General features: G+C 43.3%; 1 protein-coding gene across 1 annotated transcript in view; it reads left to right on the forward strand.

Moving 5' to 3' along the window:
- Nucleotides 1-12,158, forward strand: part of TECPR1 (tectonin beta-propeller repeat containing 1) — a 36,034-nt gene that overhangs the window by 5,460 nt on the left and 18,416 nt on the right. Inside the window, exons 2-10 of the mRNA XM_019541758.1 lie at nt 744-926; nt 1,409-1,531; nt 2,211-2,336; nt 5,493-5,667; nt 5,766-5,866; nt 7,891-7,992; nt 8,696-8,841; nt 9,606-10,132; nt 11,162-11,307. Coding sequence (XP_019397303.1) covers nt 744-926; nt 1,409-1,531; nt 2,211-2,336; nt 5,493-5,667; nt 5,766-5,866; nt 7,891-7,992; nt 8,696-8,841; nt 9,606-10,132; nt 11,162-11,307 — 1,629 coding nt within the window. The remainder of the gene's footprint in view (nt 1-743; nt 927-1,408; nt 1,532-2,210; nt 2,337-5,492; nt 5,668-5,765; nt 5,867-7,890; nt 7,993-8,695; nt 8,842-9,605; nt 10,133-11,161; nt 11,308-12,158) is intronic.

A 12,158-nucleotide genomic window follows, 5' to 3' on the forward strand; every position in this document is an offset into this window, starting at 1 on the left:
GAGGCGCGACCACAGGCCCGAGTGTGGGCATAGAGACCGCGGGGAGCATGGGGCGCAGGCCAGTACGCAAGTGGCCGCAGAGCATAAGGGAGGCAGGCCCGAGTGGGGCACTGCCTGTGAGATACGAAGCCCCGAGAGGGGAATAAGCCCATTGGGAAGTCCGGGCTGGGCGAGAAGGGCCGCAGTCAGAGAGACACCCCAGGACGGGGCGGGTACATTGAGTAGGCCTCGAGAGAGGACCAGCACAGGGACTAGAACCAAAGTCCTGGTATAGTAAGACCGGCCCCATGCCAAGAAGGGCAGGAAGGCAGCCTCTCATTGATAATATAAAGATCAAAGACGTGGCAGGTGAGACAGAGGGTGTGTTCAGGACCCAGACTTGGCACGGTAGGCAAGGACGCTAGGGGAGGTCACAGCGCCCTAGATCGGTCCTGCCACACTGCGTTAGCAAAAATCATAACATGACTGTGATGGATGATCCTGCCTTGAGCAGGGAGCTGAACTAGATGGCCTTGTGAGGTCCTTTCCAGCCCTATGATCCTGTGTGGAATTATAGCAGTAAAAGATTTGTTGTGTTCAGGGAACAAGAAAGAGGTAGGATAACAAACAACACCCTTTACCGGTGCAGAATAAGATAGATAGACCACTGAAGACCTCTGAGGCTCTGTCTGCAATCTAACAAGGCAGCACAACCTTGAAGGCACTGCATCATTGTGATCGTTGTTCCTTTCTTCTCTTGGCAGCGTTGGAATCCAGTTGGTGGCTTCTGTGAGAAATTAATGCCCAGTGATCGCTGGCAATGGAGTGATGTGAGCGGGCTAAAACATCAGCAACTTGACAGTTTCACACTGCCCTCACCACACTGGGAGTGGGAGTCTGACTGGTATGTGGATGAAAATATTGGAGGGGAACCAACAGAGAAAGGGGTAGGTGAACAATACCGGCAAGGGATCCATTCTGGGAATCCACATCCTATTAAAGTAAAAGGCATTTCTTATCCTCCCCTAGCTACTTTTTTTTCTAGGAAGTAGCTTGCCTGCAGTATAGCACTGGTGGGGTATTGTAGAAGACTTTAAAGCCAAAAGAAATCACCGTTAACTTCAGTAGGTTTGGAGCTTGCACTAAAATGTGAGCAGTTGAATGCCGTTACTATTTCCTGTAACATTGGTATTACAGCAAAAATAAAGTGCTCACTGGTTTTGTATGTATGCAATGGGTTATTTGAAATGCAGTCTATATCTGTAGAGTCATTAACTGATACAGAACTAGGAAATCCACTGATCAAAGTTACATGCACAGTAATTTGTATTACATTTGTAGGGGAGACTCTTTTGTAGAAATGTTCTGAGATGTTATTTAATGTGTTCCTCCACTTCTGATCTTTATGAAAGTAAACCTCTGTTCAAAGGGTTGGACATATGCAATAGACTTTCCAGCTGCCTACACAAAGGATAAGAAATGGAATTCCTGTGTCCGACGCAGAAGATGGATCAGATACAGGAGATATAAGTCACGAGACACTTGGGCAAAGGTCTCTATCTTTTTTTTAATGCACTTATTATCTTAAGTAGTGTATGAAGAAAATGATGACATGAAAGTGGGCAAGTCTACACTTCTGTCACTGCTTATATGCTGTGGGAAGAAAAGACAGGACCTTGAACTCCACAGCTGCAAATGCAACACCTCTTGCTAGCATTATAATTTCAAGGCTGGGATTATTCAGTGTCCAAATCCTGTAAAAATTCAGTGGGATTTATATATCTAACTCTTAGCTCCTCTGCAAATTCCAGCACTATCTGCCAAACTTTTTAATATTAAAGGCTAAGAACTGTCTGCATATTTGGGTCTAACTTGGATGCAGGCAATTGCCCAGTCTTATGTATGCTCATATAGGTCTGGAGGGGAAAGGGATTTCTGTCTGCTCGTCCCAGGCCTCAGATTTGATTGTCCTCTGTAGAGCCAAAGAATAGATATTTTGCAGCAGCAGGAGTGAAAGTTTCCTCCATGCTTCTCCACCAGTGTGTCCTTCCCTTGCCTGAAGGATGGAGCTTTGAGTAAAAGGAGGAGATCAATTAGACTGTCCTCCATGCCCAACCATTTGACCAGCAGTCAACTAAGTTGCTCATTTCCCTGCAGGTACAATATGTGGTTTTACCTCTTCCTCCTTTTCTCTAACTCCTTTTTTTTTTTTTTTTGTTTTTTTGCTATAGATTATATCCCTTGAAAATCCCCATCAACTGCCAGACCCTTTCAATGATATCTCCATTGGAGGATGGGAAATCACTGATGAGCCTGCTGGCCGTTTATCAGTCTGGGCAGTTTCTTTACAAGGAAGGGTATAATCTTTTTCATGTGTGTTGTTCTTCTATTTTGTATTTAAGTCATCACTGTGTAGGAGGCTAAGAACTCCAGGATTTGAACCCAGACAGATGCTCTGTCACATTGCTATCACATGCTTGTCAGGATCTGTGCTGATTGCATATCTGACTGAGGGACAGAAGATGTGACAGGCTGCTGAATGATTCAGCTAAATTAAAACTAAAGAGGGAGAGTTCATTAGTGTTATCCCATAGGAAAAAGTTGCTTCTGAATGTTAAACTAAACCAGCAAAAAGGGCAAAATTTTCACAGACATTAGGGCTGGAAGGGACCTCGGAAGATCATCGAGTCCAGCCCCCTTCCCCAGGGGCAGGAAGTCAGCAGGGGTCATAGGTTCCCAGCAAGATAAACATCCAAATTTCTCTTGAAGGTGTTCAAAGTAGGTGTTTTTTAGTCCTTTTGCTTGTGTTGAACATTACTTTACACCAGTAAGTATTAAGCTTTATGGCAGGGGTGCCAAAAATTAGCTCCGCACCCTTCCTGAGTGCCACTCCAATCCTTTTCCCTTACCCAGTCTGCAGCTCTACTCTCTGCTCCCTACCTGGCCTGACTCTATGGTTTTTGTTCTCTTGCCTATCTGTCACTGTGCTGTATGTCCTCTCTTCAATCTGCTGTATGCCACACACAGACTGCTCATGCCACCTGTGACACCCATACTACAGGCTGGGCTGCCCTGTTTTACACCATGAGTTGTCCCACCATAGTCAAAGCCAGCATGGGGTTGGGACAGCACATGGTGAGATTGATCTGTCCACATGCTGCTCCAGGGCAGAGCAGGATCATAATGACTCAGGATTATGGTAGTCCACAAAGCATTGTGGGATCAGGGTGGCATGTGACTGGATCAGGCTCATATGGGATTAAGGCAGCAAGAGATGGGCTGGCCTGCAGCCAGAGCAAGGTAGTGCATAGGCAGGTTGGGGCAGTGGCACAGGATCAGGGCAGCGTGTGGCTGGATCAGGGTGGTATAGAATCGGGGTGGTGTGGGATCAGGGCAGCGTATGGCCAGATTGGGCTGGCATGGGATTGAAGCAGCATGAGATGGAGTGGTATGCAGCTGGATTGGGATTAGGCTGGCACATGGCTAGATCGGAGCCAGCCTCCTGCATCAGCCCCACAATGAATCCAGCCCATGGACTGACTCTGCACCACTCATCCAGCCCAGGGGCCAGAAGGTTGAGTGCCACTGCTCTGAAATTGTTTGAAGTGGAAGGGTAGGATCTGGAAAGGAGGATGAGGAGTGACAGGACGCTAAGGAGAAGCTTATTTTGGTTTAGCGTCTCTTTGTCCAAACTGGCTTAAACCACACCAAAATAAACCCAGTTTAATCCACAATGAGTGACCAGGCAGCTTTCTGCATCTTTTTAACTGAGTTGATTTAATTTACATTATTTATCATATTTAATAAGGTAAGCACTTATGAGCCAAACAAGAAGGGGCTCTCTTATGCCAGTTACTGTACAAACATATTGAGACAGTCCTTGGCCTACACAGCTTACTTTCTAAATGTGTAATGCAAAGTGTAAAGCAAAAGAATGTATCTTGTACAAGGTGTCATTTAAAATAACCCTTTACTTTAAACCAGTCTAACACAGGGGGTAGTCTACCCCTTCACAGGGTTTTAAGTCACATTAGTTAATTTGATTTAAATAAGCATTTTTCTCCTTCAATCTAGATAGTTCCTCAAGGGCTAGCTCCATTATTGTTTTCTAGAATACCAGAGGGACAAGTTAAATTTGCTGAAGGGATTAAATCCTTCTGAGCTGGCAGTGAGCTATCCTTGGAATCCAACCCTATAAAACCTTTATTATAATTAAATATTCCAGGCCAAAATTCTCAGCAACTGGCATTGTTTCCATAAGCCTCTTGAATCCTTCCCAGTGCTGTAAGAATCTTGCTCTGCTTTTTCTTATTTCATTCTTATGGTGTAATCTCAGCTACCCTCTTTCTGTCCTTGGACTGTTCCTATCATATGATTCTCAGGCCTAGAAATAGCTTTACATGGTAGAAGTGAGCAGCAGCATAGCAACACAGCTGGGCACAGGGGCAGTGGAAACTTCCAGTTGCTGCCATGCTGCTGGCATGATCGCAAGTTTTTTTCATGGCCCACCGAGTCAGCACTGGGGGGGCAGTTGCCCTGCCCTAGTAGTTATGGTACTGGAAGAGATTATAATCAAGCAGTTATAACAGATGCTTCTGGATTCTGTGCCCACTTTACTACCAACTGGCTCTGTAGCCTTCGATGACTTGCTTCAAACCCTGGATGCCTCAGTTTAGCTCCCTGCCTTAGACTTATATATTTATAACTAAAACTATATCTACACAACACCAATATAGTGCTTTGCCAGGATACCCAAGCTAGGTCTTCCAAAGCATTATGGTATAGATGTGCATTGATTTCTACAAAAGTAAAATGTTCATGAATGTAAGAATGCTGTGCTCATTATGCGCCACAAAGAGGAACATGGATAGATCAAAGGATGCTTTTCATGCTGAACCTTCCTGCTACAGATGTATGCTAAAGAAGAAAACATATAGACATGGTGAGGGGTAGCAAGTACAGAACTCCTAAGTGACACCTCTCTGCTGTGGATAAACACAGGATTGGACTGTGTTTGGACTGGATACCATCAAAGGCTACATATGTGATGGAGTCTTGACTCCTATCCAAACTGTGTCACCCAGTGAGCAGTTCTGCATGCTTAATCAAATTGTCCAATAATAACCTGAGCATGTTGTCTTCATATGAATGATGTACTTTCTCCTAAAGAAGGAGACTTAGCCTAATTTATTCAATGTGTCTGAAGCCCATTTATGTGCTTTAAATGTTGAAACACATAGGGATCTTGTGGCAACAGATCATGTGCCTGATCCAACTTGGCTTGCATCATAAAAGCTAAGCTATAAAAGTCTCCTCCCTGAGTACACAGGGAAATTGGTTTGCAGCTGAGTAATCTGCATCAGCAAATGCCATTTAAAGGGGGAAAGAGCAAATGCAGTCAAATGAGAGGTGGTTGAAGAAGGGCCACTCTCCATAACACTGCATGTTTGTCTTAAAGGTTGTGATTGTTTGTGTTGCAATAGCATTTTTCTAAAGCTTTTGTGTTTGTCTAGGTATGGTACAGAGAAGATGTTTGCCACCACAATCCAGAAGGCTCCTTGTGGTCATTAGTAGCCACCCCTGGCGAAGTAGTACAGATCAGCTGTGGACCATATGACCTCTTATGGGCAACTCTTTGGGAAGGACAAGCTATTGTGAGAGAGGGAATTGACAGAAATAACCCTCATGGTAAAGTTCTGTCTTGTCATACAGAAAAGCGCCTTTGGTTTCTAGAGATCGTAACAAGAATCCAGTGTACAAGGACTCTCTATTCTGTGTCTTTGCAGGAATTTCTTGGACAGTTGTGGAATCCCCAGGCTCTGAAAATGGGATCCTGCATGTCTCTGTGGGAGTAAATGTGGTGTGGGCTGTTACCAAAGACAGAAAAGTAAGAGCTGTGTTCTTGGTTCTCTTTCCTGATATATGCACACTCAGGAACATCTGTAATGTGGAGTCCTTTACTGTCCTGGGGGAGTCCAAGCATTTCCTCCAAAGGTGAAGGGTTGCTACACAATTCTTTCTGGCTGAACAGCCAAGTAACCCTAATGTTTGTGTTTTTGAGATGCTGCTGAGCCACTCGTTAGTACAGGAACGTGTTCTAGCTAAATAGGGTGCTGGCATAGGTCAAGGCAGAGCTACAAACAGTGAGCCAAACTCGAGTCAAGGAGCAGTGAATGGATTCAGTTGAGCAGTTGTCAATCTCTGCTTTACACCACCACCAGCACCACCACCACTACTACTACTACCATCATTACACTTCAGCCTTGGAGTCTCAAACAGCCTTAGTGTGCATGGGTGGATGCAAGCTCAGTGCGCTTGCAACTTCAAGTTTCAGAGTGATGTCCTAAATTATCTTTTGTGCTGATTTACAATCAACCCCCTCTACCTACACTGTACTCTGAATCTGACTAGCAACAAATCTTGTCTACTTGCAAAAAAAAATCTTTGTTTGATTCCAAACACTAAAACTGCTGTAATTATCCTAGGTTCTTATTGTGACACAGTATTTTCGAGGATTGCTGGATAATTTTATTATTTTAACAGTAAACATGAGAATTTCTGGGGCTTGTATATAAGAATAAGTTATTCTGGGATAAGAAAAAAGTGAATTTAAATGTTAGAGTTGTTCTGATATAAAACTCCCTGAAGAGAGTTAGAGGGACTTTCTCTGGTTTAACTTGCATCTTTGCAGAATTCTTAAATCTATTCCACAATAAATGTTGAATTTGCAGGACTTAGACTTAAACTGGTATAGCTGTACCAATTTAATTATTCCACTTTAATTATAATGGCATAACTAGAAAACTTTCCTGTGTACAGAAACCTTTAGTCAGATGTGTTTTGGAAAGAATTATATAGTTACTTTAACAGGAGATTAAATTCATTGTATGTTTTGATTATTGTAAAAACCCTGCTGTTATTCTGATAGACATTTTATTACATCAGAGCCTAAGAAATGACTGAAAAATGCAGGGAAAAGGGGACTTGAAAGCAGAGACATTAAGAGCCTTTTAGGCACATATGGTTGGGCTGTAAGAGTAATTTCCCAGTGTGCCAAAGAGACTAAAATTTTCTCAGAAAGTAACTAGGTGACTCTCCGAGACTACTTGCCCTCTAACTTCCGAGAAGAGTTCTACGCAGGATGGGTTTGACGCTTATTTAGACCATAATGTAAGCCTTTTGCACTGTGAAGGCACTCTAAAGGGGCACTAAACCTGGAGGACATGGCATTTACTTCTGAAAAACTGCCATGGTACTGGCAGAATGGTGCAAAGGGAACATAGTGCAAATGAAAAATCTGGCATCCTCTCCTTTATTCATAGCCAAGTCCTTTAGTATGTAAATTAGCAAAGGGTAGCTTTTGATAAGGTGAGATGGTAAAAATTGTAGCTAGGATTTTGAAAGGAGCCTAAGGGAATTAAGCACCTATCTATCTATCTAAGTCTCTTAGGCCCCATTGAGAATCTAAGCCTTACAAGCTACAGCTAACAGCCATGTTTGACATGCACACCAATGTGTGCTTCAAGTGGCAGAAGGCAAATAAAAGCACAGGCCTGGGGGTCCAGGGACATTCTTAGCTTGGAGGTGAGTTGGTGCCTTTAAAGTGTATAGTCAGGTACTCCAGGGGCAAGTCGAACAATTGAACCCATTCCTCAGTTGCATGTTCTTGTGCTGTGTAAAGGACATTATTCACTCTTATAAGTATTAATAAGACTGCCACAGTACACTTTGCAAAGGTGATTAAGGATTACAGTATTATCCCCACTGAACTGATAGGAAAACTAAAGCAAAGAGATAAGCCGAAGGCCATGTGGTAAGAGAATAAGACGCAAGAGCCTTGACTCCCAACCACTTCTTTAAGTTCCTCTCCGTAGGTAGGGCATATCCAAACTTTAATTTCATTTATTACAGGTGTGGTTCAGGAGAGGGGTAAACTCACACAATCCATGTGGCACCAGTTGGATTGAAATGGTTGGTGAAATGATGATGGTAAACGTAGGCTTAAATGACCAGGTAAGACATCTTAGTAGTTGTACATGCCTGGATTCCTGCTGTGCAATTAGGCTACTTGCAGATTTTAAAAAAGCAAAACAAACCTCCTCCCACCTCCCCACCCCCAAAACCACACTTTACCTGAAGAAGCAGTGTGTTACTTCAACCTGTCTCTGCAACATCTGTAAAGATCATGCGCTTCATTGGGGCTTTTTTTTTTCACTTTTAACTAAAGCTGATTCAATCAACTATTAGATAAAAGTGCCATAAAAGCCCTACTAAAGCGTCCAATCTTTACAGATGTCAGGCAAGCTGGGTTGAAGTAACGTACTGCCTCTTCTGGGCATGCACAGGGCTCAGCGCAGGAAAAACTTGAAGCCAAAATGCAGCCTACAATAAGCAAAAGGCCCAAATACCTGACCCACTAATAAAGCACCCAAAGCTGAATGAAATCCCATGAGTTTGCAATGAGAAAGCATTTGGTGGATCTGTCTCTTGTGTATCATATTTGAGTTAACATTAACAGTACACAGAAGCTGTGCACCACACCTCAAATACTAGCCCTAGAGAGAAACTCAAAAGATAAACTCTGGATTCAGGTAAGCTCTTGCCTGAATTGTCCCTTCCCCAATGCTCCTTTTTTAACATGATGCCTATCCGCATGCTATTCCATTACTCATTTAGCACACAATGACACTCCCTTCAAAGCCTCTCTTTCCCATAGGTCTGGGGAATCGCCTGTGATGATCGAGCAATTTATTTCCGCCAAGGTGTCACACCGAGTGAGCTAAGCGGGAAGACATGGAAAGCGATTGTATCTGGCAGAGAGTGTGACAGATCTCAGACTGGCAGCTCAACTAGTCTGCTCAGGTACTGAATAAAGTACCTAAATGCTCTGAACTCTGTGATCAGGGGATTATGATGCTGACAGAGTCCAGGAGGTATTTCTGTGAATACAGAGTACAGGGAGGCCCCTCACTGGAGCAAACCCTAGACTTGGATTCTCCTGCCATTATATGCCGAAGTGCATTTATATTTCTTCGATTTTAAGAAGTACAGTGAATAGCAAACGTCAGTTTGAAGTAAGAGCTGATGTTCTCACATGGGGGGTATGGTGCAGCCTTCTAGGAGAGTGAGCAGACCTAGGATTTTATGGAGGCAGGAACTACAGAGAGCTATCCTGGAGGTATCATGTCCACTTATTGATTATCTGTCTCACCATGGCTTTCACAGCTTCTTGCCACTTTCCTTCCCAAAAAGGATAAGTGAATGGCTCCTTGCCAAGTGTTGGCCTGTCTGCCATGAGACTGGGAATGTTGCATAAGTCTTATACTATGCACTAAGAGTTAGGGTAGCTATGTAAAAACCATCTCCGGCTGAGAGGAAAGCCACAGCATCGACAGACTCTAGACAGTCCTGCTTGGTGTTTCTTGGCCAGAAAGATGGTGATTGTAAGATGGAGTCTGATATTTTGGGTTATTTCTGCAGACCACGTGTTGTACTTTCTTCCCTTGGGGATGGAATTGAGCCTTGGAGTTCTGAAACCTGAGTAGCTTCTGTCTCTCTCTGGAGCTGTGCTAGCTAACAGTGCTGTGAATGATGGCCAATTAGTTATTTGTCTCTTTGTTCCCCAGTGCTGGCTGTTTCTTTAGTGATGAAGTTAGGGACCAAGCAAACTCAATCATTCAGAGTGATGGAGACATTTCCTCCGATACCGAGAGCCCACACATGCCTCCAAATCATGCCAATGCTCCCCTTTCCGGAGCTGCTGTCAGCAGCAATGAGAACAGCATAGACGCACGGAAAGAAGTGGGTGCACATCTGGCTGTGGATCCTCTGGATTCTGCTCAGGAAGAAGCTAATTCTACTTCAGGCAGTAGTGAGAAAGCTGGTCTTGAAAAGCCTGAGTCTTCTGTGGATCAGGTTACCCATCCAGCAGAACTGCAGTGGACAAACATTGATTTAAAGGAAGCCCATAAAAACCCAGTCCTCACTGCCAGTGCCTTCAGAGAAACATCCAGCGTATCCTCCCTTGGCTTGTTCCCAGTTGGCATTGAAGAGCCCTATGGAACTGATGAGCACCCATTTTGGGCATGGGTATCTGGTGGAGGCTGCCTGGTGGATCTGCACAGCCCGCTGAAATGGTTCACTATTCAGCCAGGTACTTTCAGTTCCTCATGGTGGGGTCCTGATCCACAATTTGGGCCTATTTGCGATGCCATAAGAGAGATAATTATAATAAAATACTGGGCATTTAAAAAAATAAGAAAAGGCGAGAGATGACCCTTGTACTAGTTATTTGTTACCTTTTGTGCATGAGATGAATGCACTTCCTACTACACATATCAATTTTGGCACATTTGCCAGAAATATTATGCACAAAATAATCACTTTGTTGATGTTTTGGGAGTCCATTAGTTCCTTCTGGGAGCTTAGAACAAAATGGTGTCATTGTATAATTGAATATAAACCAAAAAGAGTCAAAGGGAGGGGGGGAATTTGTGCTAACTTTTACTAGACTAACCATATGGTTGGAAAAGATGTTGGACAATCTTCTGGGCATAAAGTGCCCTTACAACAGCACTCCAATCTTCCTATAAATCAAAAGCAATTTGAACACATTCCCTTCACAATACAAATGCTATAGCATAACCCTACTAGTTTAATTAAACTTCAGCAGTGTGTTAATTTGACAGAGAAGAGTATTTGTCATTGTAAATGTCTGCTACGGCTAGAGGTGGATTATAAACAAGAACCCAACCTTGTGAGGGTCAGAACATGAAGCTCTGAAAGAAGGGAAGTACATCCATGTTTTCAAATAAACTGGTTGCCAGAATTTACTCAATCTGTGGCTTCCCAAGATTTAAAAACATCTCAGTGTGTCTTGTGTGCTGGTTCTCCTCTCAGTTCAGTGGAAGAACCCATAGGATGTATATTCCACTCTATGGGTATTATGTGAGTAGTATTTTTTTTAGATGATTATACAGTCCTTTGATCAATATTTCTATACGCCATTTACGGTATTCTCAAGGTCCCTGTTATAACTCCACTGAAGATGGTGTAAAGGCAATATTACCCCCAGGACTGCCATTGTGTTTAAAGAAACAAATTGTATTCCCTCAAGTGTCTGGTACTTCAGAGAATTGCACTCAGAGCTCACTTGGCTGTGCTGTTTTTGGCTGTGCTTTAGGTTTGATGTCTTCTGTGCAGTCCCTTTCTCTGTCAATCACTCCAGCCCAGACAGCGGCTTGGCGAAAGCAGATTTTCCAGCAGCTAAGTGAAAGGACCAAGCGGGAACTGGAAAACTTTAGGCATTATGAACAGGCAGTTGAGCAAGTAAGTAGGGATGTCTCCTGTTTCCTTTTCCGTTATTATCATTTAACCATTTCAGTTTTGGGCATCATTGATGATATTTTCCAGTATGTGGCCTGAAACCTACTGTAACTTCAACCTTGTATCTCTTCACCCTTGAATCCCTATAATCAGATCTGTCCATGAGCATCTGGGCAAAGCCTCAGTAAAACTGGAAGCTGTAGGAGCCACTAAATGTTAAGCACGTATGCACTTAGTAAAAGCACTGGCTAGTAACATAAAAACGCTTTCTTCACTAGAAAACAGAAAGCTTTCAATGCCAGTGCACTTGCCACTGAATGTCCTAAAGTCTTTTTATCAAGGATGTAAGTCACTGAACTCAACAAATTCAGGCCCTTCTGCTTGCTTTTGACTCTAGTGAGTAACACTTGTTCTCTCTATGACAGGAGGGAGGACAGAACATGCCCAAGTAATTATTATAATAGGATTTTAGCTTGTCTTCACCATTACTATCACATAGAATTAATTGGGTCTCTTCAGAAATTCCATTTAAGATTTAGGACCCTCCTAAAGATTTAAGATTTATAGGAAGATTGGAGTGCTGTTTAAATTGTCTTATCTTTATAAAATATTAAAATACATTTAGGTTTAATTTGAATTTCACAGTGATTTTTTTTTTTAACTAGGGTTACCATATTTCCAATTCCAAAAAAGAGGACACCTGCAGGGGGGACACCTGACTTCCAACCCACAGGCCCCCTGGCCCTGCCAGTGCCCTTCACTCCCAAGCTGCAGCCCTGTGTCCCTGCTGCGCCTCACTCCCTACCCACAGACCCCTGGCCCTACCGGTGCCCATCACTCCCCACCCACAGCCC

Source organism: Crocodylus porosus, unplaced genomic scaffold (assembly GCF_001723895.1).
Source record: "Crocodylus porosus isolate Cpor-Errol unplaced genomic scaffold, CroPor_comp1, whole genome shotgun sequence".
Taxonomy (NCBI): Eukaryota; Metazoa; Chordata; order Crocodylia; family Crocodylidae; genus Crocodylus; species Crocodylus porosus.